We start from the raw sequence: 27,424 nt of genomic DNA, 5'->3' as shown, positions 1-27,424 counted from the left end.
AGACACGGGGGTGGGGGTGTTGAATGCAGGGGAAAGCCTTCTGCAGAGACTGACCCTCAAGGGTAAAATTTTAGGTCTTGCATTAAAAACTTATCCAATAGACTGTACAAAATCTTGGTTCGGGAACACAGCATGGTGAGGCACTTGACACTACCTACTGAATTGTAGGAAAGCTGTGACCAAGGAGAAAGGATGCCCAGAAGATGGACAAGGAAGCCCATTTGCTGGGCTGATAGCCTGTACAGATAGCCAAACTGGGGCTTAATTGTTTATGGTTTGCCTCCTTGCTGCTCAGTACTGCTCCCAACAGAAGACGCACTCCACACATTAGGCACCATTGCTAGTCCCGTCCATTTTGGAAAGCTGAATTGACCTTTAACACACTAATAACACTCGTGTTTTGAATAAGTGGCATCTATTCCATGCCAATAACACTGGACCAAAGTTCTTTGAATCAGGTATGTTGCAAGTAGATCAAACAGCCAGTCTGTCACTGTCTCTTCTAATTTGTCTGCTGACCTCTTTCTGGGTAGCCTGGCCAAATCAGAACAATAACAAAAATGATGTTTTATTATAAGTTCAAGATTCACTTAATTTTAATGATAACCATTTTCACCTATTAAACCTATGGTCTATTTTGTAGAAAGATTACAAGTACTAGTAATCAATACAAAATGTATAGATTAAACTATCTGTGATTCCCCATCAGAAGATGAGTTCTGGGGTTGGGAGGGTAGGTGAGTAGCTCAGACATTATATAAACTCCATCTTAAATCCCAGTCCTGCAAAAGGTAGGGGTTAGTAGCATACACCTGTAATCTTAACACTGGAGATGACGGTAAGAGGATAAGAAAGTCAAGGTTATCTTCGACTGTGTAGTCAGTTCAAGGCCATCCTGGAGACCCTTTCTTTTTTAAAAAAGGGAGAGAGTTCTTCTAAACATTTTAATGAAATGTCTCACCATATTTTTCTATACAACTGGATATTTCTTATATTTTTGGTTGTGAGCCTAGCCTTTAACGGCTGAGCCATCTCTCCAGCCCCACAACTGGATATTTCTATTATGTCCTATATATTTAACGTAAGTAGAGGTAAGTGCAGATTAACATCATTCTTGAACATATCCTTATAATCAAAGATGAACCACACTTTAACCATCTCTTGCTGGCTACTTGCTGTTCTCTGTAGCACATGCACCTTTGTACAGGCTGTTCCTTTAAGATTAATTGCAAAAAGTGAAATGGCTGGATTAAAGTATGTAATCATAATTAAAATTTCAACACATTATACCAAACTCCTGTCCAGAACTATTGTACCAAGCAGTCCTCCCTCCAGTGATACAGTCCTCCCTCTAGCAGTGTAGTCCTCCTTCCAGCAGTGTAGTCCTCCCTCCAGCAGTGCAGTCCTCCCTCCAGTGATACAGTCCTTCCTCCAGCAGTGCAGTCCTCCCTCCAGCAGTACAGTGATAGGCCTCTTTCTTCAAGCCTTCACCAACATAACAGAGACAGAGTATGCCTGTGTTCCGGACTTTATATGTCAGCCATATAGATAGAGTAAAATAAAACACAATCCCTGCAGAGAGAGTGAGAATGATAGGAAGGCAGTGTGTACAAGCTAGTGAGCTGAGATTGTGTGCTCTGAACACCCGGTGTCTGGGTGTCATGATAGTCTCAAGTGGGTGCCATGGGCAGCCTCCTGGAATAGGTTAATTATAAGGCTAGCCTTGGAGGATCATGATGGTTGGACTGAGTAAAGATTGGAGACAGAATGATCTGGATGACAGTGGATAAAGAAATGGCCCCATCTGTAGATCTTTGTGTCTCAAGAACCAGCAGACTAAAGGGGGAGGTTGGAGAGGAAGCTCTACAGTAACTACAGATATTAATACTGAAGAGAGAAGCCAGTTCTGACCAGGAGCGCTCTCTGAGCTAAGCAAAGGAGTTTTCGCTTTACCCAGTGGAGGTTCCAAGTGAAAACTCCTTTTGAAGGCAGGAGCTGGCATCCAAAGCTGTTTAGATATTGATATGGACTTGAGGATTACTTTTCATTTCCATTGAGTTGAGAACCCTGAACCTCTGTGTCTAATAGGATGAGGGAGACCACCCAGAACCCTTCCAGCCTTCATACCTACTTTCCCAATGAATAAAAACAAATCAACAACAAACCCCTTTATCTCCTTCTACTTTTCAGAAAAGGTGGCCATTAAGATTCTGGACAAAACCAAGTTAGACCAGAAAACCCAAAGGCTGTTATCCAGAGAAATTTCCAGCATGGAAAAGTTGCACCATCCCAACATTGTCCGTCTTTATGAAGTCGTGGAGACCCTGTCCAAGCTCCACCTAGTGATGGAGTATGCAGGAGGTGGGGAGCTCTTTGGGAAAATTAGCACCGAGGGGAAACTTTCTGAACCGGAAAGCAAGCTCATCTTCTCCCAGATCGTGTCTGCCGTGAAGCACATGGTAAGCAGGGGCTCCCGGTCTGTCTGCCTTGGGAACGTGGGGGCTTTGGTTCATTTTCACATCATCGTCACAGAGTGTTGGCTCTGCATTAACAGCTCCTGCTGTGGTCCCCAGGCGTCTGGCTGGGACCCTGGTCCTCGCCTCCAAAGCAGCATCCAGGATCTTGTCACACAGCAGGCCCATGGCTTCTCTAAAAGTCAATAGAAGCCACTGAAAGAAGCCAGATGATCATCCTTCTCTTTATCGGCCACACCCATGTCTCCAGACTCATATTGTACCTCTTATTGTAGATGGTTTGTCATTGCTCCTTGGCCCTTCTTTCCTGTACCAGATGCCTTTATACCTCATCCTGTGTCTTACGTTTTAGTCCTATCCACAGTTCATGACCAGCCCAATTTCCCTTTCCCTCTCTGAAATTTGCTTTGGTCTCAGGCCCATTGATATCAAACTTTGTTGTTTTCAGTGACCACGTCAGGACTTACTGCCTCTGTACCTCACAATTGACGTTCAATCAAGTCATTCTTTAGTTCCTGGGTTATTTCTTTATATAAAACTGGACTTCGTGAAGCACACTGCCTAAATCCTCCAAGATCTGTACTGTGTGTGTGTGTGTGTGTGTGTGTGTGTGTGTGTGTGTGTGTGTGTGTGTTCACTAGGGCCAGCCATACTACGGGCACACAGAAGGAACTTGACTTGTGAGTCTAACTACCAGATATCAAGGAGAAGCAGCAGCAGAGTGTCCAGCAGGGAGCAGAGCTATAGGTCTGTAGAAGCCCCGTGGCCTACCACTTCTCCCTGCACTCTGGTCTCAGAAGAGAGAACGTTGTGTGGAAAGGACCAGACTGAGAACGTCCCACACAGTGTCTTCTTTTTTTTTTTTTTTTCTTTTTTTCGGAGCTGGGGACCGAACCCAGGGCCTTGCGCTTGCTAGGCAAGCACTCTACCACTGAGCTACATCCCCAACCCCCCACACAGTGTCTTATATAGTTCCCACAGCAGCCTTATGAAGCAAATGTCAGCATTTCCTTTAATGCAGAAATCTCATTCATACTACACCTATTATTCATAGAATCGAATGTAGATTTGGCCATTATTAGCTTACGAAGCCCATGTTTCGAACTCCAAGGGTTCATTAGGACAAATGGCATTAAACCTTTACCCAAGCCTTTAAAACTAAATGGGCCAAAGTTCCCCAGACTATTGCCTGAATTTAGAGTGTGAGGGCAGGAAGGCACACGTACTCAAGACATATTGCAGACTCTGTTGCAAGAAACCGGCCAAACTCAATCTCTTCTCTTTTTTTGCTAAATTATATGAGCCCACCCAAAGGAGTCTAATCAGGTGATAGGAACAGGCCCCAAGACTTCCTGCTCTTGGTCTCAGTCAAAGGAATACTCAGAAAAATCAGGTAAGATCTCCAAAAGCAAGGCTTATTAATTGGTTGTGTTTCAAAATTGTGCAGTTGCATAAGATCTGGGTCTCTTTTCTGGCATGAAGTCCAGAGTCTGTGTGGCACGAATTCCAATCTTCGGCCCCACAGAAGACCCAAACCCTTGGTCTATTTGTGGGAGTTCAAGCATCAGACTGGGTGAAAGGTCGTGGCAGAGTTTGCTAATGCAATTTAAGCTGTTTTCTATTGAATTTGAGGTTGTCCACCATCCATCAGCTCTCTGCAGAGAAACAGATATTTTTCTATTTTGTCGTTTACTTCTAAAGTGACTGTTCTCTCACGCTTCTTCACAGCATGAAAACCAAATTATCCACAGAGATCTGAAAGCAGAAAACGTCTTCTATACCAGTAGCACTTGTGTGAAGGTGGGGGATTTTGGATTCAGCACCGTAAGTAAGAAAGGTGAGATGCTGAACACCTTCTGTGGGTCTCCGCCCTACGCTGCACCGGAACTCTTCCGTGACGAGCACTATGTTGGCGTTTATGTGGATATCTGGGCCTTGGGTGTCCTTTTGTACTTCATGGTGACTGGTACGATGCCATTTCGAGCAGAAACCGTGGCCAAACTGAAAAAGAGCATCCTCGAGGGTGCCTACAGCATACCCCAACACGTGTCAGAGCCCTGCCACCGGCTCATCCGAGGAGTCCTTCAACCCACGCCCGCAGAGAGGTATGGGATCAACTACATCATGAGCAACGAATGGATGCGAGGGGTGCCGTACCCCTCCCCTCTGGAACCTTTCCAACTGGATCCTAAACATTTGTCGGAAACTAGCACCCTCAAAGAAGAAGAAAACGAGGTGAAAAGCACTTTAGAGCACTTGGGGATCACAGACGAACATATCCGGAATAACCAAGGGAGAGACGCTCGAAGCTCTATCACGGGGGTCTATAGAATCATTTTACATCGAGTGCAAAGAAGAAAAGCACTGGAAAGTGTGCCAATGGCGACACTACCAGAACCTAAAGACAAGGACCTAAAGAAAGGGTCCCGTGTCTACAGAGGCATAAGACACACATCTAAATTTTGTTCAATTTTATAAATTATATCAGGCAGCTGGGAGCTAACCATGAGCACAGTTTCTGCTTTTAACTTTTCTCGTACACAATTTGAATGGAAACACTTTTGTAATTTTTAAATAAATTTGAGATATGTATACCATCCCCCTACAAAGTCTCTTAGCCTCTAAGCTGGCATATCTTGCGGGTTTTTTGTTTGTTTGTTTGTTTGTTTGTTTGTTTTTGTCTTCTTGTCATACTTCAGCCTTCATTTATTTAATGGAGAAATGGTGCCAGGCACCATTTAAGCACTGAGGAAATAGCTGAGCCAGCCAGTCCCATTCTCTTGTGTGTAGAATATTCTAATACACAACGTGGACACTATTTTTGTTTTTAAAGGGAAGATGTCAAATCGTGGGGGATGCCATGTGGGTTTCCCCACAGGGTTATCCGGTGTTAGGAGCTTGCTACTTTTGGATTAGATCTTTAAGGTGGGCCGCTTGGAGTGGATGGCAGTATGCTGGAAGGGACAAAGGAGTAGCAATCATGAGTTGAAGAAGGTAAATGTTATGCCCAACAGTCAAGGTTATAAATTAGGTTCCTCTAAAGAGTGCCAACGACAAAGGCTTTCACGTAGTGAGTTTGCGAACTGATCCCACAACAGATCCTCTGTCACCTGCCCTCGGCATTTCCAGATAATGCTGTGTGCGCAACAAGTGGTTTCTCTGTATTTCTCAGGGCTTTGTATCAAAAAAAAAGGTCTGAAGATCGAGAAGGCAAAGGTCATTGGCTCGAGGCAGTGTACTGCCAAATAGGACCTTGTAAGAACCATGCAAACTTGTGTGGAAATGGTTACAGCATCAGTGGCTGGAGGAAGCAATATGGCAGGGAGGACCTGAAGGGGTGCACAGAAGCTAAGTCTATCGGATCCTCTGGTCCATGTAAATCCCTCTGTTACGTACACTTATTGGAGGGGGTTGGTACCTGGAAGGACTCAGCACAGCAGGTTATCAGAGCTCTAACAATGGCTGTCAAGTTCTAGCCATCAGGATTACATTTGTTTTCGGGGTTCCACCTACAGGTCTTTTGATTCAGTAAATCCTCGGACAGGCAAGAGCAGGTACAGTTTAAGCAACTTTCCAGGTGACACTGGTGCTGTTAGGGGCCAGGCTTTGAAGCTCTCTGAGCTACAGTCATCCCCGTGGCCAGGCTGGAGGCTGTAATTAGACTTCCTTCCACCAAATACCCTAGCTTTTCCTTAGACCAGCATTTTCACGGAGTAGCATGACTCAAACTGTCATCATGAAAGGATCCTAGTATTCAACTGCCTTGACCTTGGTAGGCTGTAGTTGCTGCCTGCCCACTATCACCACATGTTCCAAGAGTAACGCACCAGCATCTCTTGGGTTCCCAAGACCTTATTAGCTCCTTATTATACTTAGGGTCAATTATCTTTATCAGTACCTGCTGTCTCTTCAAACCTACCCTGTTTGCCCACTGGCATGGGCAGCCTACACGGCCATGTTAGTCATAGATTAATAAGGGTTCCTATTGGGGTTCCGAGGGCAAACATCCTCCTTGCCTCCTGGGAACCCGAACTGCTTCATCTACATCAGCCTAGGTGGTTGGAAGGAATTACAGCGTCTTCAAGTCACCGATTGTGAAATGAATCCATCTTACTTCCACAGCCTCTGGTTCCCACCCCTGTGAACTTAAACACCAAGAGACACATATGTCCTTGCTAAAGCATGGACGCTGATTGCTGGAGAGCAGCACACCAACCCTGCAGGTTACTAATACATCTGGTGCCTTAGGCTATTCATGCTCCATTTGTAATAGCTGCTTGCAACACTGAGGTCTATGGTAATGTGACGGGGAGGGGATGCTAATTCGAGGGGGAGGGGATTCCGACACAGCATTACGAGATAAAATGACAAAGAATCAAGTGTTCTAGGTTTTAGCATAACCGTTTGGCGGACACACTGTGGGCAGGAAATGTACAGCCATGGCCTAAGTAGGTGTCAGTTTCAATTGAGGATGAATTGCTGTTGCTCATGTGAGTTGATGACGCTATGGCTCTGGTAACACCCAGATCACGGTATTGTGGTCCTTTTTGCCTACTACCCAGTGCATTTTGGATGCCTTAGTGAATGGAGGCACTATCCTTGGGATGTCTGTTCTGTCTTGTGTAATGAATCCAAACATTTACATCCCCTGTAGTTTCTAAGCATTTCAGTTCTGTGCTAGGGTAGTTCTATCCGGGCCACCTCTTGTAATGTTTGTCTTAGCTGTAGTCCAACCGCATAGCCACCTAGCAGAACACCACGATCTGCTTATGGAGAACAGTGGAAACATCAGGGCAGGACCTGGAGGCCAAATTACATTGGCATGTCTTAGATGCCTTGGCATCGTCTCTGGACAAGGAGCTGTCCTTCCCACCAGAGGAAGCCTGTTTTGCAACCTTTCCACTGTGCTAACTTACACTTGAAGGTTCGACTGTCTCTCTGATCAAGCCCTAACATTCATAAAGGGTGAGAACTCATTCTCTAACCTTCAGATAAAATCTTGGGCCTCAATGTAGCTCCTCTCTGCAACAAGAGATGTTTTCCGTTACACCTTGTTTTAAAGACTCTCTGACTTCCAGGATGCCTTTAACTGGTGGTCCACTGACTTGAAGCTATCATGTTATTTCCTAGACTTCATAGGTAGATAGTAAAAGCTGGCCAAACTCAAGGCTTTATCTTGGGCCCCCATTTTGTTCAGGTAACCAGAGCCCAGTGTTTGTCTTCCTCTTCTATCTACAGATGACAAGTCTTAGTAGTGACGGTTGATCCTACATGTCACGTTTTCATAACCTGTTTGCCAACATCATGAGTGTTCTCAGGGTTGCAGCAATCCCTTTGCCTGGGGGATTCGAGGCACTGTCTTCTCACAGAAAAGCCCGTGAGGACAAGATGCCACAGAAATTCTCATGCCAACCCTGTTGAAGAGAGATCGTTCCTGAAGAACTGAACTAGTGTTCTGCTTTATGGGAGAAAAAACTATTTTATTTGTGATCCTCTGCATCAAATTACTGCCTCAACAGAAATAAAATGTGCACTTGAATCTCAGGTTGGCTACTCTTCCCTACAATCAATTGAGGAAAAACAAAACAAAAATCAGAGAGGATCCTTTAACCCAAGATCAACTCTTAAAAGGTTTGAAGAAAGAACATTAAGATAGGTGATTTCTGCCTTGGGCATGGTAGCACATGCCTGGGATCCCAGCACTGAGGAGGTGGGGCAGGGAAGTCAGTCATTTAGGCTAGCCTACACGGGATTGTCTCAAAGAAAACAAAAATCTTGTCATTTAAAATGAGCCTGCTACAACCTTTGTGTCATCAACTTCTGGTTCAGTTGTCAGGAGACTCGAGTAGCAGAGATAATGAACTTTCATTTAAGTCACAGCAAGATCACAAGTAGCCAGTTCCGTGTTTAGTGTGAAAAAGTCAACAGAGCAGACTCCCACAGGACCCGGGAAAGGCAGTTCTGAGATCCTAAAGTATGAAAAGGACCAGAGAGAAAGTGGCCCAGAAAATAAAACAAACTGAATCTAGATCCAAAATGCTAACATGACATTCACCATGACATAGGAGAATAATGTGCTGTTGTTTCCTAATCTGTAGACCTGTCAAGGCCACCCACAATACATTTTATTTCAGGTATAAGAGGGTGCGTTGCTTACACTGGGTTTGGAAATGTTTGAAGAATAGGCATGTAACACATTTAAAATAGCTATTTGTGACTCCATGAACAAACTGTCCACTCAGAAAGAACACACAAACAGCTGAAGTATTTGTCTAAAACTTTATTTCAAAGTTATTCCCCTTGCTATTAGTAAGGTGTGGTTAACGCTCCGTGCCAACATTGCGAGGCTTGCCCACGCCTGGCAATGGACTCTGGGAAAGCCCCCTTCCTGGCACCCAAACGTTAAATTATTCTTTTCAAAACATACAGAACTCTCGATACTTGCGAAAAAATTACATGCACCATTTCCCCACCATTCATTAAATCTGAGCTTACATCATTCATCTATAGCAGTGGATGTTAAAATGAGATCATTTTAACCAATTAAAACTGTACAAATCAAAATCCTACCAGTTAATATTGACAAGAATATCTTACAAATGCTACATTACATCTCACCTTGCAATCTGAAACATTACACGTTTATGTGTTTATTTTAGATAACTGAAACTTCACAGAATTAAATGCAAATAAAATTAAAAAATGTAGTTCTGTACATTAGTTTCAACTACCTCTGTTTTACAGTCTATGAGGCTCATGTCAGTTCAGCACCAAAAATCACCCAGAGAACTTTCTAATGAATTTTCTTGTTCATCTCATGTGGTAATTTTCGTTGTTTTAAAAGTCAAAGTTTAGGAAAAAATGTTATGAATTCTATTTCTAGATCTTGAAGTGAAATTCCTTTTGGCTAATCAGACTATGTGAAAACGTAGGTTAAATTTTCTAATTTTTAATTGAACAATATAAAAAAAACAAACAAAACACAAAAAATACACAAACCACAAAGGGAAAAAGGTGTCTGGTGAGTTTGAGCTGTCAAGTCTATAACCTGGGTCTGTAACACTGTAACCTAATAGTGCCCTGCCCATCCCTCCTACTTTACACTTTATCCCGCAGGTAAGGCGCTCAGCACCACAGCAAGCTTCCGTGCAGCAGCTCCACTGCATCTCAGTGCAGCTGAGCAGCAGTCACGGGCACCTGGCCAGAAAGTTCCCTCAGCTGTGCCCACAGAGCCCTGGTTGCTGTGACAGAGGCCTGCTCAACGCCAGCATCCTTCTGCTCACTTGATTATGACTAACCTTTCTCACTGATGGTTCATCCAGATCCTAGAACCATACCCTCTTTTTTTCTCTTCAGGATTTATAAATCTTCGAAAAAGATAAATGTTTGCCTTGCCATTAAGCAGAGTTTATGTGTAACATTTAAATTCCACAATCCCCAACCTAGAAAAAGGTTTTTTTTTTCCCCCAAAAGCTACAGGTACTTTTTTTTATTTAAGTATAAAAATTCTTACACATTAAAAAAAAAAAAAACAATTTTTTAAACTGGACAGCAGTACCTCTGCCTTTGCAGTCAGAAGCACTCAGTTCAGACCGAGTTTGAAGCCTAACCCGCATGCGTGTAAACATGCAGCGAGGTATGACGTTCTGCAGAGCCCTTAACACCATCGCAGTACATTCACCATTGGCCAGCCCACAGCAGGAAGTGTGTTAGGAGCTCAGCGGAGACTTCTCCAAAAACACAACAGTTTTCTGGGCTCTGTGTCAGTTACATTACATTTTTAAGCAACACGTAATCTGTAAAATTGTCCCAAGACATCCATTCCTCTAACCGTTTCCATACCCCATCCCAGCCCCGAGCCTCTGTGAAGGCCACGGGCTCTCAGTGCTCCCCGTTACTGATGACAGCCGACTCAGGTTCGCCCGAGGTCGCAGGAAGTCTTGGCACTTTCTTAGCCGGGCTTGGAATATGCTAAAACCAAAAGAAAACAGTCGTTGGCTTTTATAATCTTTTTTTCTCTAACAACCATAGGACTAATTAAAGTACACAGAGAAGCTAATACAGAACAAATTCGGAGAAGCTGACCCTAACGTACACTATAAAAATTTCCAAGGAGAGAGTTAAGCTCCCAGGCTTGACCTTCCAGTGAAATTACTATGTAGTGAGGAGGGCCTGTCATAACATCTCACACTCAACTCAGAAACCATCTCCATGCACTCCAGAGTGCATGTAATAGGGCTGTAATACACGGGAAAATCAGGAACTCCAAGCTTCAAGTTCTTGGTTTGAACCTGGCTTTCCCACTTACCTATGTATAGGTATAGACATCATTACCCATGACCTGACTCACCCTGGAGTTGGTACCATTTGTAAACTTCAAAGAGGTTAGTATAAGGTTTATAAGGGTTATCAAAGGAAATGTAACCAAAGTGCTTAACGGGTAACAGGATTCAACCTATTGTTACTTCAGATATGAGGGGCTCAGCATCCTCGTCCTCCACATTGTTCACCAGCCCCTAAGACAAAGGGGCCATCTCCCTAAAGCAAACTTCCTCTTGTTCCAGTTCTTGACAAATCTAGTACTTAGCATGTGCATCCTGCAACTGGAAAGGGCACAGTTGTAAGCCCAAGGTTCAAAGCAAATCGAGTCACAAAGCCCTTGCTTTACAGACATTTCTTTTTTTTTTTTTTTTCTTTCTTTTTTTCGGAGCTGGGGACCGAACCCAGGACCTTGCGGTTGCTAGGCAAGCGCTCTACCACTGAGCCAAATCCCCAACCCCTACAGACATTTCTTTAAGATGCTCCATCTATTAAGGCTCCCAAACCAATATAGCAGTAAAAACTTCTCAAATCCTGCCAGGGGAGGATTAACACAACGAGGTTTACTGACCTCTGTAGCTGTGTTTGAATGCACAAGTCCCACTCCTTCATCCAAACTGTGGTCATTTGTGGAGGGACGCCGGGCGTAAGTTCTTCTGTGCTTTTCATCCACTCTGACTAGATACCATGTTCCTTCGAAGAGTGAATCTATTGAACACTGGGGAATATAGTTGGCTGAAAGGAAAGGCAGAGCAGCACAAATTACTCATGATGTGACCCATCTGGCAATCAAACTAAACAGAGAATTCTCACTGACATCACACTAGTACTAAACAAAGGCTTGACATCCTCGCCTTACATACTGTTTAACATGAGCGGAGGTCTCGAACAGTCTTTTACCTAAGTGATGTGTGTCCTCTCTGAGCTTCATGTTTTCAGCAAAGACGTCTGGTGCCACACACGTTCTTGAGTCAAGCCTTGACTTAAGGTCACATAAACTTGCTGTTATTTTGTCAAGAGCAGATCCTAAAAGAGCAAATAAGTCCAACATTAAAGGACCAAGAACAGAACCTCTCAAAGGAACTTAAATGCTGCCAAAGTCAAGTAATACCTCTCTTTAAAATTACTGCCTCTTCCAGCCCCAGGGGAAAAAAATTAAAAAAATGAATAAATAAATAAAATTACTGCCTCTTGTTTAGCTATACAAGGTATTGTCTTGAGACAGCTTCCTACCACCTACGTTTTAGTACCAGCTAGCCTACAAAGAAAGAAATATGTGGGATTTGAAACTATAAACGATTTTTCTACGGCCAATCCTCAGTATAATTTCCAGTGATGCCAAGTTTCCCCTCAATATTTTTGTTTCTTCTTGCTCAAGGAAAGCACAAATGTTTGCTTCAATACAGTCCAAACCACAGGGGGAAATTCAATGTGCTGTCCATGGAGGGTAGAGAGTAGAAATTATGGATGTAACGAAACAGAGAATGATCTACCGACTGGCTGATGCGCTCATCTGAGAAGGTGCGGAAGCAACCTGAGTGCAGTGGGTCTGCAATGCGCTCTTGCTGACAGAGCCAGCCCCTACCTGGTGTGGCATCTTGTGTGACTTTAAGGGAGTAGAGTGTGGCAGCCAAGCCAGAACCGTAAGAGAACACTCCAATCCTCTTCCCGGCCAACTGTTGAGGTGAGTACCTGTGGAAGGAAAGAGGCGCACTTAACAGACACAACTACCAAGTGTCAGGAGCCACATACGCAGCCTATAGCAACACAGGATCTAACCTGAAGCTGTTTACTTTGAGATATGTCTGTCTGCCTACACAGCCCAGGCTGGACTTGCACTAACAATCTCCCTGGCTCGGCATCCAGCATGTTGGGATTCTAGGTGGGTGCCACTCCTAATTCATGTTCTTGCAGACAGACCTAAGAGTAAGCAAGCTGGGGCTGGAGAGATGGCTCAGTGGTTAAGAGCACCGACTGCTCTTCCAGGGGTCCTGAGTTCAATTCCCAGCAACCACATGGTGGCTCACGGCCATCTGTAAAGAGATCCGATGCCCTCTTCTGGTGTATCTGAAGACAGCTACAGTGTACTTATATATAATAAATGAATAAAAAAAAAAAAAGAGTAAGCAAGCTGACTTGAGGTTTTAGTAGTAGACTACACTCTCAGCTTACATCTTTTAGGAAAGGATGGAACTCAAAACTATTAAGCTACTCATAAATCCTCATCGTGAGAGACTAGGGGTTCAATTTTAAGTAAAGAATAATAAAACAGGAGCCAGGAAAATGTACAAGCTATTAACAATGCTCAGCGAAGAGCCGCAGCTTTTCCCGTCCTTCGGAGCACACACGGCAGCAGACCCGACCTGAAGACAAAACACCACTTATAGCCCAGGGTGTCGGAGACCAGAGACTGATACTCACTGTGCCAGAACAGAAGCAAGGGAACCGTATACAGAGGATGTGTACATGTTTCCATTTTGATTCGATACAAGCAAAGATGCCTTTGTTTTCTGGTTGAATAGCTCAGCACTAGCCTTCATAAATGCCTTTTCCACATCTCTGTCGAAGTAAGTATCTTCTAATTTCACATCCCTGAAAGAGTACATAAAGAGACAATTATATAGTGTTTAAACACCATGCTTTTACTGTATTAGTAGTTGTCCTAATTAATACTCAAAGCTGAGAATATATAGGGCTTTGTTTCACCATTTTTAAAAGTCAGGGAGCACCATTGTAACTGTATAAATTGTATGAGCCAACTGTACAGTTCTTTGCCTAACTTGCTATGGTCAAGTTAAGACAACTTGATCCTGATAGGCTGATAGACTCACAGTCCCGCTGGAGCTTCAGAGCCACTAAACGCAGAATTCACAAGTCTCTCCAATCCAGCCATGTCTATCCATCTAGTTTAAAAAGGCATGACACAGGAACAGAAGCTCATCAAACGGACAGGACAAGGCTGAGCACACCACAGTCTGAACCCTGAGGACAGGTTCACTCCTGCTAAACTGCAGGCTGACCCGGGGCAAGAGGACCGCAGAGGAAGGAGAGCTAATGCAGCTGTGGTGAACACTGGTGTCTGTGATCACATTATTGTGCTGATAACAATGAGACTGCAGCTAAAAACAGACATCAGAAACTTAAGAAGCAATGACTCATGACTTTGTGTAGATAAGCCAGCTGCTACCTCTTTGGAACAGTTTTTCATTAAATAAAGTTTTTCGGGTTTTTTATTTTATTTATTTTATTTTTTTTGAGACAGAGTTTCTCTGTGTAACCTTGACTGTCCTCAAATGTAGATCTTACCTGCCTGTGCCTCCCGAGTGCTGGGGTTAAAGGCTTGCACCACCACCACTCAACTACAATGGAATGGTTTTTGACTGTACGTTTAGATCTGTACATATAAATACTTATAATGTAGAATTAAGCACATCATAACAGCTTTCTTACCCAAAGGCTTCCAGCCCACTGTAAATACTGTTTTTGTCTCTGTTTTGATCGTTGAGAAAGTCATTCAGGAACATCCTAGCTAGAGATTTCTGCACCAGTTTACAGTATGGCGAGTGAAAGATCATGAAGCCAAAATCATTCAGGGTAAAATCTTTATCCTTTCCCTCTGAAAGAGAAGATCAAGAAACGATGACATCACAGAAGCCAGCAAACGTTACCTCGACTTTGGAACAAGCTAGGATGTTTGTATCTGCATTTACTTATTAATTTCTATGATTAAAACAAGTTTATGTGCTACACTACGTAGAGAGTGGAGGAGATGGCAACAGAAGAGCCACCTGCCCTGTGTCCTCAAACTGTGACCCAAAATCCTGTCCAGTGAAATCTCTCAGTAGTTTAAAATGTGGATTTAGACGCTCAGCTATATGGCGGTTTCACAGATTTTCAAATATGAGTCATAACATTAGCAGATCGAGTTGGAACCGCATTTCTTTCTTTTTTTCTTTTTTTTAAATCATAGAAAAAAATAGTAAACCTCATTAATTTGCAGTGTGGGTAATTTCACAGCACTTCTATTTCTGTTAAGTATATACATATATAAATTGTACTTAGTGTGGGGTTCTAATCAAAAAGCTGAAATATCACTGGCCTCCTAAAAACATACTGCTAAGTTTGATGTGGACATGCCTGTAATTCTAGCACTGGCGAGCCTGAGGTAGGAGGATCCTGAGTTTGAGGCCGGTCCAGGTTATAGAGCCAGATTTTATGCCAAGAAACACTATTGTTAAATAATGACATTTAAAATATACTGCTAAGTAAGTACAAATAGTGCTGTGTTGTTACATATTTTAAAATTCTAGAACAGTACCTTTTATACAGCACTAGAATGTTTCTTTTTTCATGGCTACTATATTCCTTAATATTTGTCATATTATTTTTAACCCTTTCATCTTTAAGAAGCCAAATTTTAATAAGGAAAAAGTAACTTTTTAAACAGTTGCCTCTGAAAATGGTTGAAAACTAAAACCTCATTTAATTACTTTTCTCAAAAAAATTAATGAAGTTCAAATGTGTTTTGTACTACAATTGAAAAGTCAACTTAAGTTTTAAGAATAACTCAGTGGGGGGTTGGGGATTTAGCTCTGCAGTAGAGCACTTGGGTTCGGTCCCCAGCTTGGGGGGGGGGGGGGGGGAATATAACTCAGTGGAAATCTTGTGTCTTTACCAGAGACTCAGACAAAATGATAGTTAGCACATGAAGAAGTGGTAAAAAAGGTATCCATGAAGGTTGTTCACAAAAAAGATTCTTACTCCAGTCACCCAGAACATTCATTCTAATACTGCCCTCCAGATACCTGAATCTCATACAAGAAAAATGGTTGGAGAAAAACCCACCTTTCTGCCACTGGGCCCGGATCTTTTTGCGGTAGACAGAATAGCAGCGGTCCAATGCGCTGAGGTAGCACTGTATGGAGAGTTTTCCATCTACCACAGGGTATTCAGAGAGCATGTCAGGCTTGTAAAAGTCGTAGGCATGCTGCATGTGTGTCCCACGAAGCCCTTTAGAACCAAAAGGGGAGATGATACAATCCTGCTCTGCATTTTAGTAGCATACTGACTTATTTAAGGGCCCTCTTCAATTAGTCAAGCCTTAGCACTTCAATACAGGAAGTGCAAGGTGAAGCCAATATAATTTAAATCAAACCTAGCAGCGTCATGGGCACCAAGACTCCTGCAAGTTTCCTAACTGACTAACTAGGAAATGTTGCTGGTCTCCTGAGGATAAATGACTTACCCCTGACTGTGAGCATGTCACTACTCTTATTTCTTCAATGTTACCTCAACCTACTTTACTTCTTTGTAACGGGAGGCCAGCTCTCCCTTTTGGGAAAGTGATACACAGAAGGCACTTGGCAGCCAGTAACATTCAGCAAGTAGTAGCTTCTGTTACTGTATTCAATTTCTCAGAACATTGTGTCACTAAAATAAGTATAAATGAACAGTGAATATAAATAAGCATGCTATAGCACACCTATAATCCCAGGTACTTAGAAGCCACAATAAGATCAAAGTCGTGGGCCTGCTTGGGTGACAGAGAGAGCACGAGGCCAACCTACAGAACTCGGTGATAACCTGTGCCTTGAAACGTAAAAAGGAAAGGGCGGGGGAGAAAGCTACGACACAGAATGCTTGCCTCACATGCACAAATCCTAAGGTTCAAGCCCAGAACCCCAAAGATAAAAGAAACGCCTTCTCAATTACTCACCTCGGTCAAAAATTACAGGAGCATTTGGCCCAATTAGCAGAGCCACAGCTCCAACTCCACCTGTAGGCCTGGCGTTTCCTGAGGCATATATAGCGATGTCTCCTGCAACTACCAAAGCGTATCGTCCTGAAAATTAGAGTTCAGAGTGATTAGAATTACAAAATCATGCAAGTGAACTCAAGTCTGTTCTATTTTCTCCAGAATATGCTTTCTACATATTAGTAAAAGAAAAATCCAAAAAGCATTCTGTCTAAATTTTGAACAGATCATTTTTTCCAATTCATATACAGTGAAAGTCAGTAATCTTTTAAATGTATTTGGACTAGTATAACTAGTACTAGCTTGCACACAGCACAGACTGAACAGCCATTGGAGGGCTAGGATACTATTCATTACCAGAGACCCCGTATTCTTCGCTCAAGGAGGGCTTTTGCACGTACATGTATGCATGCGCATTTACTGTGTGTTCGCTTGCTTTTATGTTTCAGAAAGAACAAAGACACTGAACATACCATCCCAAGAGCTGGATTCGATCCAGTTCACAGCATTGAAGACTGCGGCTGTGCCCCCATAGCATGCATTAGTTGTATCTATTCCTTCTATATCTGTATTCCCAGACTCCTCAAACAGCTGCATCAAATTAGACTTCACGGATTTTGATTTGTCGATGATTGTCTCTGTCCCGACTTCCAGCCGCCCAATGCAGTCATAGGAAAGGCTATTTCTCTCCATCAGTTTCTGAACCACAGTCAGGCAGAGAGAGTTGATGTCTTCGCGATCCGTGCAGAAGCCCATCCTGGCCTGGCCCAGGCCAATGGTATACTTTCCAGCATCTACACCATCGTATTTTTCCAACTCAGCTTGATCAACATACTGAGAAGGAAAGTAGATTTCAAGGGCAACGATTCCCACATCTTTTGGCCAGCAAGCCTCTGCATTCAAAGGAAGTGACCCAGGCATGGTGAAAGAGCTGCACAAAGACAAACAAAAACGCAGCTTTAGACCTTAAGTTGCTGACTTATCAAGTTCAAGGCTGCAAAACAGAGGGTGATGATTCAAGTAACCTGGACCACCAAGGTTTCCCTAAGTCTAGTGCATGGTACTGGGGGGAGTCAGTTATAAATACGTAAAGCAGCAACTGCATGAACGGAATACAATCTGTTTGTTTGAATTACAACTTTTAGAAAGACTTCCCCCTTACTCAAAAGTTATCTTAAGAGTCAACATGATCTAAGGCTGGGATCCAGCTCAGTGGCAGAGAACTTGCCTAACATGTATAAGACCATGGGTTCAATCCCTAGCGACACACACACACCTTTTCCTTAAGATTTCTTTTTCTTAAAGAACTATGAAATAAAATGATAACTGAAAAGTATGACTGACAAAGGTTGGAGCAATGGTTTAGTGGTTAAGAGCACTTACTGCTCCTCTAGAGGACCTGGGTTTATTCCCAGTGCCCACATCAGCTGCTCACATCATCAGGGAATCTCCCGCCTGCTGGCTTTCACTAAGACCTGCATTTCAGTGGTGCACAAAAACTCACATAGAAAGACAGACAGGCAGGCAGGCAGGCACGCGGGCATGCAGACAAACACACACACACACCCTAACAAAGAAATAGTCTTTTTAAAAATAAATGAAAAATCAATCAAAAAGACTTTATTTTGACACCATTGAAAAATATTAAACAAATCACACACTGTCTAGATTTCCTTACCAAAAGAAACAAAACTTACTAGATCTTCATACCACTGTTATCTGCCGTGGGGGTAGTCATTTAACCTAGGAGCCTCAAGGCCTTTAAATGCTTTATTCATCAAGAAATTAAAACTCAGTCTGGATGTTTCCAGCAGGGTGTGTATGGAGGGGCTTGTTAGTACAGGAAGTGGTTACAAACCTCCTGGCTTGGCTGTGGGAACAAGGGGGAAAAGCTATTCTTCAAACCCCACGAGGCTGAACTTCTACAACATCCCAGTTCCCGTGTCAGGTGACGCTGCCCTACACACACAGCTGCCAGCCACCTGGTCAAACTCTTTGCTCTCTGCGGCACCACCTGTCATCCTACTGCTAAACTGACCCTAAGAGTGAAAAGTCACACTCAATATGACCTGTCCTCTGCCACTCTAAAACCTCTGGTTTAATATTAAAATAGAATAAAAACACAGGTTATTGCTATAGTGAGTTCATTATTAAGATTTTGGGGGAATAGCTAAAACAGAAAAGCTTGGCCCTTAGAACATGAATTTTTTTTTCCGGAGCTGAGGACCGAACCCAGGGCCTTACGATTGCTAGGCAAGTGCTCTACCACTGAGCTAAATCCCCAACCCCATGAAATATTTTTATAGCACAAAGTCACTAAGGACATATTAAAACACAAAAAATCAGCACCCGGCAGCTAAGTTAAAAGACTCTACTTTTTTGATAGGCTCTATTCTCTAATCTGATTTGGTCTGAAATTCAAAGTCATGAAGATGGGACCTCCTGAGGGGTTAGTATTTGTGGTTTGAGCCTAGGCTCCAGCATGGATTGGTAGTCTTTCAAGAAGACATCAGAGAGCTGGTTCAAGTCTGCGTGCTTGCGTTCTGTCTTGGCTGTGTACGGCAATGACAAGAAGGGAGCCATTTCCAATCTACAAAGGAGCCTTAACAAAGAAGGGGGGGTTGGGGATTTAGCTCAGTGGTAGAGCGCTTGCCTAGGAAGCGCAAGGCCCTGGGTTCGATCCCCAGCTCCGAAAAAAAGAACCAAAAAAAAAAAAAAAAAAAAAAACAAAGAAGGGACCATGTGTGTGCCTTGAGGTATACTCTAGAACTTAAAAAAAAATCTGTATGTACATATTGTTTCAATGGGGAAACAATAATTAAATGTAATAATTTGTCAATTATACCTTTTAAGCCCTAAATTACTGACTCTGGTTCAGTGTTCAATACATTAAAAAAAAAAAAAACCTGCCATCACCAACAGTTAGACCCAGAAACATACATTACAATACAAGGGGTTTATTCTAGTGATAGCAGAGTAAGAGAGTAAAGAAGTGTTTACCTCCCTACCTCCTAAATTTACAGCTCCTTTTCTGAGTCTCCAATCAAAAGGAATGAGCTACTTTAGAAGCTCTCTATCAATTCTCTGACTACCTAAAGTTGGTCCCCACTTCACTAACTGAGGTTGGCACAGATTCTAAATTACGTCCCGTATCTGGCATAACCCAGAGCAAAAAGCTCTAAAACTAGCATTAGGGCAAGCCTTTAATCTCAGCCCTCAGCACACAGTGGCAGGTGGGTCTCTGAGTTTGAGGCCAGCCTGGTCTACAGAATAAGTTCCAGAACAACTAGGGCTGTTATACAAAGAAACCTGGCCGCGAAAAACACCCCCCAAAAGTGAACTAATTAAATGACAAAAGACCAACATACAGGGTGCTGAATTCAATCTCCAGAACTTCAAAGAAAAGGTGAATAGAGAAGGAAGCCAGCCCATACATTTATGGAAGTAGGTAGCTAGTCTTTCACAAAAATGTAGGTTAACTCAAAAGCCCACCATGCATCAAGTTCACGACTCTGATTATGTATGCATGCGTGCAAACTTGTGTGTATATGCTGTCTAATTTGGTCAGTATTATTCATTCTCAGAGAATTTCTAGTAGATGATTCAATATGGATGTTCAATAATATCCAATTTGAAATATAGCAGATGTTAACTTGGGGAGGGTGAGAAAACAAAACAAAATAAACCAACCAACTAACCAAACCCCAGCCAAAGAGGATGAAGAAGAGTATGGCACAGGAGAGAAGAAAATGAAGCCATCACTTGGTGGTATTTAGAACAGAAAGTTGATAAAACTTTCCAACTAAAATGTTACTGTTGGGTCTCCTATTAACCATGTGCTCTTATATCCTCCCAAATGCTAAAATAGACCAGATATGCAAAAGTCAAAATGCTTAAATTATAGCATGTTGAGATTTGGTTGTTTGCTATGCTAAATACTGGTTGCTTCCAGAGACTCAGGCGATGTGATGTGACCTTGTCCCCCAAGTTATTCCTGATTGGTAAATAAAGATGCTGACAGCCAATAGCTGGCCAGAAGAGACATAGGCAGAGTTTAGGGTTCCCGGGTTTGGGGTCAGAGGAGCACCATGAGAGGAAAGAGAAGAGAGAGAAGCCACCATGGAGTAAAAATTTTAAAATAATGGCCATGTTGGTTGGCTAATTGGAGCTAAAAAGAAGTCCATACAAAACATGACAAATTATATAATGGAATTATTGGCTAGAAAAGAGACATAGTAACATAGAGGATAGGTATCTGCCCAGCTCTTGTGCAGATTAAGGCTTGCTATACATTAAACGTCATATGTGTCTTTTATCCAGAAACTAAATGGTTAAAGGTGGGGTAGAAACCTTGGATTGGGATTAAATTTTTATAATAGCGTGTTGGCTCCTTATCTGGTCAATGAATGAATCTGGTCAAATGAGATGTTCTGTTTAATTACCTGTACTTAAGAACATACTTTTCTAAATAGAATTTTGAAAATCTAACAGTTAAAAACATACCGCTTAAATTTTTGTTAATAAGGTGGATTATCTTTCACAGTTGTGAACTTGCAATTATTAAACAGAGTAGCATAGTGAGGACTCTGCATTTGTAATAAAATACAAAGGTTTCTCCCTTCAGCCTCAACTGTATTAACGGTGCCTACCCACAAGGCTCTGGTGGACTGCCCAAGTCTTCCAGCCAGCAAGCACCCTTAGGAGGTCTCTTCCACTCCCCAGAGAGACCACACCCTTCACTACAAGTCCTAACAAAGACAGGCAAGAAATCTTGTTGTGACTTTCCTCAATGGCTGAGACAGACAGCTTTAGGGTCTTGGCTATGATAACAGTCTCCTAGCAAAGCTCTGCACTCCACTCCAGCTCTGTCCTAAACTAAACTATGCCTCCCAGTTTTTAGCCACTGCAAATTCTCAAAGCTTTTCCTTTGCTGTTTAGGGTCAGCATCTGTTTCTCATGAGAAATGGTGCTACATATACATATTACACTGCACATAATCAGGGTGCTGATCGGAACACTGCAACTCCCATCTATTCTCATGCATCCATGGACTCACCCGAGCCAGATAAGTGTCTTTTGAAACTGTAATTTAAAAAGCATTATTAACACAGAGTGTGGTGTGAAATCGCAGCATTTGGGAGGCTGAGGCAGAAGAACTGAATCAGTTACCAAATAAGATCCTGCATCAAACTAACAAACAGCAAATAAACAAACGAACGAATGAATGCATGCATGCATGAGCAAGCAAACAAGCCAGCCAGCCAGCCCGATTGGCTGCTATGCCTGTTGATTATTTCAGATTAAGTTATATGGCTACGTTTTATTACCTCTATTTTTCATTTTACAAGTAAACACTAACTTTTAGATATAAAATTAGTAAGTCTCTAGACACATGTATAGCATTAACTAATTTGTAAAAGTAACACATAGTTTTAGGAAAGTATGGCTCTAAGCCTACATGCCTTAAACCATTTGGGAGAAGCAGGCGCATCCTTCCAGCCAGGTGACACGGTGAAAAAGGGAAGGAGCGGGAGGGAAAAGAAAAGCCTATGTAGCACATACAAACTGTTATTAGCTAGGATCAAAATCGCACCCCTTAGAGAAAACACCTTCCTTAAGAAGCAGCACTGGTGCCATACCTGTGTGAAGGACAGAGAACTGTAGTCTCCAGGTCTGTCACCGGTTCCTCCTTCAGGCACTAGAAGTTTCAAATGAGAACCTCTTTTAAAGTCATAAGGCACTATGCAAATCAATGACTTCAATTCAGAAAGTTAAAACAGGGACTTCCTTATCTGTATTATATTAAGAAAAAAACAATTCAACGAGTGTAGTTCTTAAAATTTATAGAATGCTTGCCCTTGATCAGTCCTTATATAGGCATAAGTAAACCCTGAATTTGTAAGAAATGAGATTACTACATTGGGGAGGGGGATGAGGGGGGCTTTGATTACAACATTACACATACACTTTCAGAGAATAGCTTACTGTTTATCCTTTGTCTCAAATTATGCTGTGGTCTCTCTGGAAATTAAGCAGGCCAAGTCAAGACCATTTCTCAGTAGGGTAGAAAATACCATTCCTCCCCACGTTGAAATAAAGTAACTTACTAGGGTCTTGAAGCCATGACTATAATTTGTATCAAAAGCATGTCCTCTAAATGTTACTATATGCCTTTTCTACTTGTTATTCTTGACTGCTGGGATCAAATCTAGGGACTCCCTTAAACTAGTCAAGCACTGGCCACACCCTCAGTCCTCTTTCTATTTTAAACTAAGGAGAAAAAGTAGGGAAGGAAAAAGACACAAAGAAAGAATCTAAGCAAGAAAGAAATAGAGGGCTGTAGGGCTAATTACAGGCAATGTACGTGACATCGTATGATCTGAAAGAAAAGCGGCAGTAAATGGCACTTTGGAGAAAAACCTATCAGAGAGGTTTAAGCTTTTGATCCGATTCTCCAGTTGCTAGGAGGGTGCAGTTCTGGATCTTTAATCTAAAAAGCTTGAAACCTAAGCACACCAAAATCCAAGTTTCTGAATGCTATGTAGAAGGCTCACCTGAACTCATGTGACCTGTCAGTGAAATGCACCCAACAATACAAATATTCTATCTTCAGATTTCATGTGTTAGGTGCATGTAAAACATAAATTTCACCTTTAGAATTGGATCTTGACTACAAAATATCTATCTATCTATGTATCTATCTATCTGCAAATGTTTTAAAACATGAAACACTTATTTCAGACCCACACATTTCTGATAAAGAATACCCAACTTATACTGCCAAAGTCCAAAGAAAGACTGTAACATCTTTTCAGAGAAAGTGTTAAAAGGAATGGTCGTGGATCAGCTAAAGAACTGTTAGCATCCACACACACCACAGCAAAGGCAATCACAATACAGACATTCTGAATTTGGCCAAGGCTGATCAGACTGTCTAGAGTTGATACTATTTTCTTTGCAGAAAGTGACTCACCAGGATTTCTCCCTTTAACTCACTTCCCACCCTTGATTCAAACAAGTACCCAGATAACCTAATCTAGCACACCCTGGACCTTGATAAACGTAAGAAGTTACTTGCTGATGGAGAGAAAACAGGGTATTTACAGCGTTCATCTTTCTTTAGGAGCACATGAGCAAAAACTATTAGAAAGTCTAAAACTTTCCTAGATAAATCAGTTTTCTAATCAAGGACCTGTATTTCTATACAGACACATCATTCACACTAAAGTCAGTAAAGCGTACACCACCGAAATATTAGTTATGAGGAGTCTTTCTATCTGCATTGGACAGTATATTTTGATTCTTTTTGTTTGTTTCTTGAGACAGGGTTCCTGTATGTAGTTGTGGCTGCCCTGGAATTCACTATGTAGACTAGGCTGGCTTTGAACTTGCAGAGATTCAAGTTCTTTTGGATCTGCCTCACTGAGTACTGAGACTAAGGGTATGCACCATGTCCAGCTATCTGATTCTTCTGAACTATTGAGCAGTGGTAGAAACTTAAGAGTAAAGAACACTTAAAGATTAGGTGAATTTGGAATTATAACAACCGCAGGACTTCTTTTTAGACTCAAATACCTCTTATCAGTAAGTTGTGCTATCACTTTTGAGATAAACTAAGGGTATTGGGCCAAACAGTGTCTAGGAGTTTAAAGAAATTGGCTTCCTACCACTACTGTTCAAAGCAAAGGGGAGGTTTGAATCATGCCCAGATCCTAATCTGAGCACTGTATGGAGCGCAAATGGAATCAGGGCATCCGCCAGTCTTTCACGCTTTCTCACATGAACTCACTCGCAACCATAAACCCTCCAAAGGGTGAACTTTAAAAGGTTGGTTTCTCTTTATTGCTCAGTTGGCAGACATTAAGGGAACATCAACAAGTACCAAGCATTAGGATGAACAGATTAAGAGCCTGGGGCTATTCCGCAGCCATGTTTCTCAACCTTTTTAATCTAAAAGCAGCACAGCTGTCTGCTATATGGCTCTCTCGGACCGGCCATCAAGTACTGAGGCTATGTTTTATTCTAAATGAAAGTATAGTCACCTCTGACCGCTCAGCTTACATAAATGTAAAAAAATGTAACCGACTCTGATACATAGTCCATTATCTCCTTCAGCCACAGATCCCCTGGCTAATGAAAAGTCCAGCCACGAATTAAATCATTCTAGAAGACCCAGAAAACCCACATTCCATCAACACCTTGGGATTTTTCCATTTCTTCTAAAAACAATGCATCTAAAAATCTGTTAAAAAAAAAAAAAAACCTCAGAGATAAGTCCATCAGTTAAATGATATGAATAAGCAGGAGGACTGCTTATGAAGACAAACATTAAAAGCAAGGCCCAGGTGACTTCAGACATAATCTTTATATACTCCCTCTTCCCTAATGAGAGCATTACACTGAAGGGGAAACTTGCTCATTTAGAAAGCAAACAGCCTCTCCTCCTAATTCACGAAACAGGCTATTCTTGCTCTCCATCTCCATGCAAAAATAACTGAAACGTAAAAGTCTGATCAAAGAACATGAACTGTTTAGAAGTTTCAACCCGCTAAGAGTCACTTGCAGATATCCACCAGGGACTTGCAGTCTGTCTCCTGTCCAATGGAATCTGTACAATAAAAATTTCAACCACAGCACGGAAAGCGTGCCCTTGCTTCTAGTGATTCAACCCTAAATACAGAACACTCCCCTGGGGGTTCTGCCTCAACACCAGCAGGAGGGAGGGGTTGCAGTAGAGGTGGGTAGAGATCTCAGCCAGAGATGGCCTGAGGCCAAAGGCCACAGGGACAGGCTTGGCAAGAAGGACAACCTCCTGCCTTCTACTCTCCAATTCCCTCCTCCACAATGTTGCAAAGCAATTCTTTCTCTACCACTGGTCAAAGATAGTCACGTTTCCAAAGATTTCCATACACCTAGCTTTGAAACTTCCTTGATCTAACCCAAAGTCTGTGTGCCGGTAAAGCCATCACATCTTTATAACACTTAAGGCTGGTTGTTACTAACCAAACCATGAATTTATTAGCAGGGAGGGAGGGGAAAAAGGAGAGGGAGGGGAGGGAAAGGGGGAGGTGCCGAGCTCACTAATCTTAGATTTTAAAGCAAGCCACGTACCAAAGGTGTCCAGACCATCAATCCTTGGCTAGGCCTAAATCACAATTGTGATTTCTTGCACCTGAATTGGGGAAAAGTAACACTGCCCACTTCCTCTCATCAATGCTGTAAATGGAGGCAGGACACACCCCCTGCCGACCTACAACCCTCCCTCTGAACCTGAGCTTCCCCATCCCTTTGGGGTCTACGATTAATTAACCCGAGGAAAGCTCTGACAGCCCAGCTCCATTCTCATCCCCTGCTGACGCCCCCACTTCGGTGGTCACAGGCACCTCTAAGGCGACTCCGACTTCTGACTATGTCATCAGAACACCAGGCTCTCAACGCCCTTTGCCTTCTCTCTGAGTCCCGCCTGCCTACAGTGGAGCCCGGGTCCCCTCCTCCGCCTCTCAGCGGACCGGGGTCCCCAAGCCCTCTAGCTCCCGCACAAACCCGCTCCCTGAGCCCCATCCTCCAGGACCCGGTCCACGCCATAGCCCTGACCAGAGCGCAGTGCCTTCCGGCCTAGTCAAGGACACTGCCTCTTCCCAGCACACGCCGCCCGCGGTCTCGGCGGTCGGCTGGCTGGCCCCGCGCGGGACACTCACCCAAACGCGATCGGACCCTGGGAGTAGAACGGAGCAAAGGACGGAGGACAGTAGACTGTGCCTCCCGCCCTCAGCAGCTTTATAGCCACCGACCCACCCGACTCCGGCAATGCCGGGAGGGGACAGAGGGCAGGACAGCAGCTATCTCAGCCAATCACCGGACTCAGAGTCGCTCGGCAGTGCCCGCCCCTCGACCCACTCTCTGCCAATGGGAGGAAAATGAGGGGCGGTGACTCGCTAGGGTTTTCCCTCGCTGCTGGAAGGGCGGGGGAAGGGGTGGGAACAAAGTCGGAGGACCTGGGAAGTGGGGTGAGACGGTGACGTAGGGTGGCCCGAGAACAAGCCTGCCAATGACGGGACGGCGAGAGACGGCGAGAGCCAACGGGAGCGGAGTGAGAGGTTCTCCGACCAATTGAAGGTCAGTGAGAGGAGCTAGGGACCAATGGCGACTCCGCGTCCCACTACTGGGGAGAGATGGTCAAGTGTGGGAGGTGAGTTGGTCCCTGCTTGGGAGGCTGTCAGGTTGCTTAGCAACCTCAGCTAGGCTTCACCTGTAAAATATTTTAAATACTTGATTTGAATTCAATCTTGACTCTTTCTAGTTTCCAGAGCAGCAAAGTGTGTCTTCATCACAAGTTATAGCATAATACTTCACTCATAATTTCTAAATTTGTAAGTATTCTAAGTGTCCAATTCAAAACTTCGTTGGCTTTTATAGAAACTGCAATTGAGACAACAAGTAAACCTAAAATACATATTTTAGGGTTTAGGGGTCAATGAAAATGATGCAGGTCTTGTCTGAGAAGGGAAGTCTATACAAGTCAGTGTTTTGTTTTATTTGTTGTTTTTGAGTTTTGGTTTTTTTGTTTTGGGGAGTGTTTTTGTTTTTTGTTTTTTCTGGCTAGGCACTTGATCCAAACAGAGAAACTATACTACTTAGCTTTGGTGAGGTTGGATGAGGGAGGTTCAGAACTGTATTAGTAACTTTACTTATCTTAATTCCGATACCCATCCCAGAACTGTTGATAAGGGCTATTGATAATTCAGTGTTTTATACCACTACTGCTGTGTGGAGTTTATTGTACACTCCAGATGCTAACTTGCTAAGCAAAACAGGTCTTGCCCCAAAGGGAATAAGAGGTGTTATTGTTTTTGTTTTGTTTTATCTAAACTAAATA

General features: G+C 42.9%; 2 protein-coding genes and 1 long non-coding RNA gene across 8 annotated transcripts in view; 2 read left to right on the top strand and 1 right to left on the bottom strand.

Annotated features, from left to right (window-relative positions):
* Positions 1 to 5,079, top strand: part of Nim1k (NIM1 serine/threonine protein kinase) — a 44,010-nt gene extending 38,931 nt beyond the window's left edge. For 2 of the 3 annotated variants that reach the window (XM_087622371.1, XM_087622370.1), the window contains 2 exons: positions 2,191 to 2,459; positions 4,203 to 5,079. In XM_087622371.1, the coding sequence (XP_087478497.1) occupies positions 2,191 to 2,459; positions 4,203 to 4,952 (1,019 nt within the window). In that variant the 3' untranslated portion in view covers positions 4,953 to 5,079. 3 annotated transcript variants of the gene reach the window in all.
* Positions 1 to 27,424, top strand: part of LOC134485850 (uncharacterized) — a 704,841-nt gene that overhangs the window by 669,547 nt on the left and 7,870 nt on the right. The window lies entirely within an intron of this gene.
* Positions 8,740 to 26,300, bottom strand: Hmgcs1 (3-hydroxy-3-methylglutaryl-CoA synthase 1). 2 transcript variants are annotated; one of them, NM_017268.2, is given in 11 exon segments: positions 8,740 to 10,445; positions 11,365 to 11,528; positions 11,694 to 11,819; positions 12,379 to 12,485; positions 13,215 to 13,385; positions 14,244 to 14,409; positions 15,639 to 15,803; positions 16,510 to 16,635; positions 17,022 to 17,479; positions 22,188 to 22,246; positions 26,247 to 26,268. In NM_017268.2, coding segments are annotated over 9 exon segments (1,563 nt in total). In that variant the 5' UTR covers positions 17,470 to 17,479; positions 22,188 to 22,246; positions 26,247 to 26,268; the 3' UTR covers positions 8,740 to 10,355.

This window comes from Rattus norvegicus, chromosome 2 (genome assembly GCF_021556685.1).
Source record: "Rattus norvegicus strain SHRSP/BbbUtx chromosome 2, alternate assembly SHRSP_T2T, whole genome shotgun sequence".
Taxonomy (NCBI): Eukaryota; Metazoa; Chordata; class Mammalia; order Rodentia; family Muridae; genus Rattus; species Rattus norvegicus.
The sequence above is the reverse complement of the archived record's forward strand: the minus strand, read 5'-3'. Positions and strand labels throughout refer to the sequence as shown.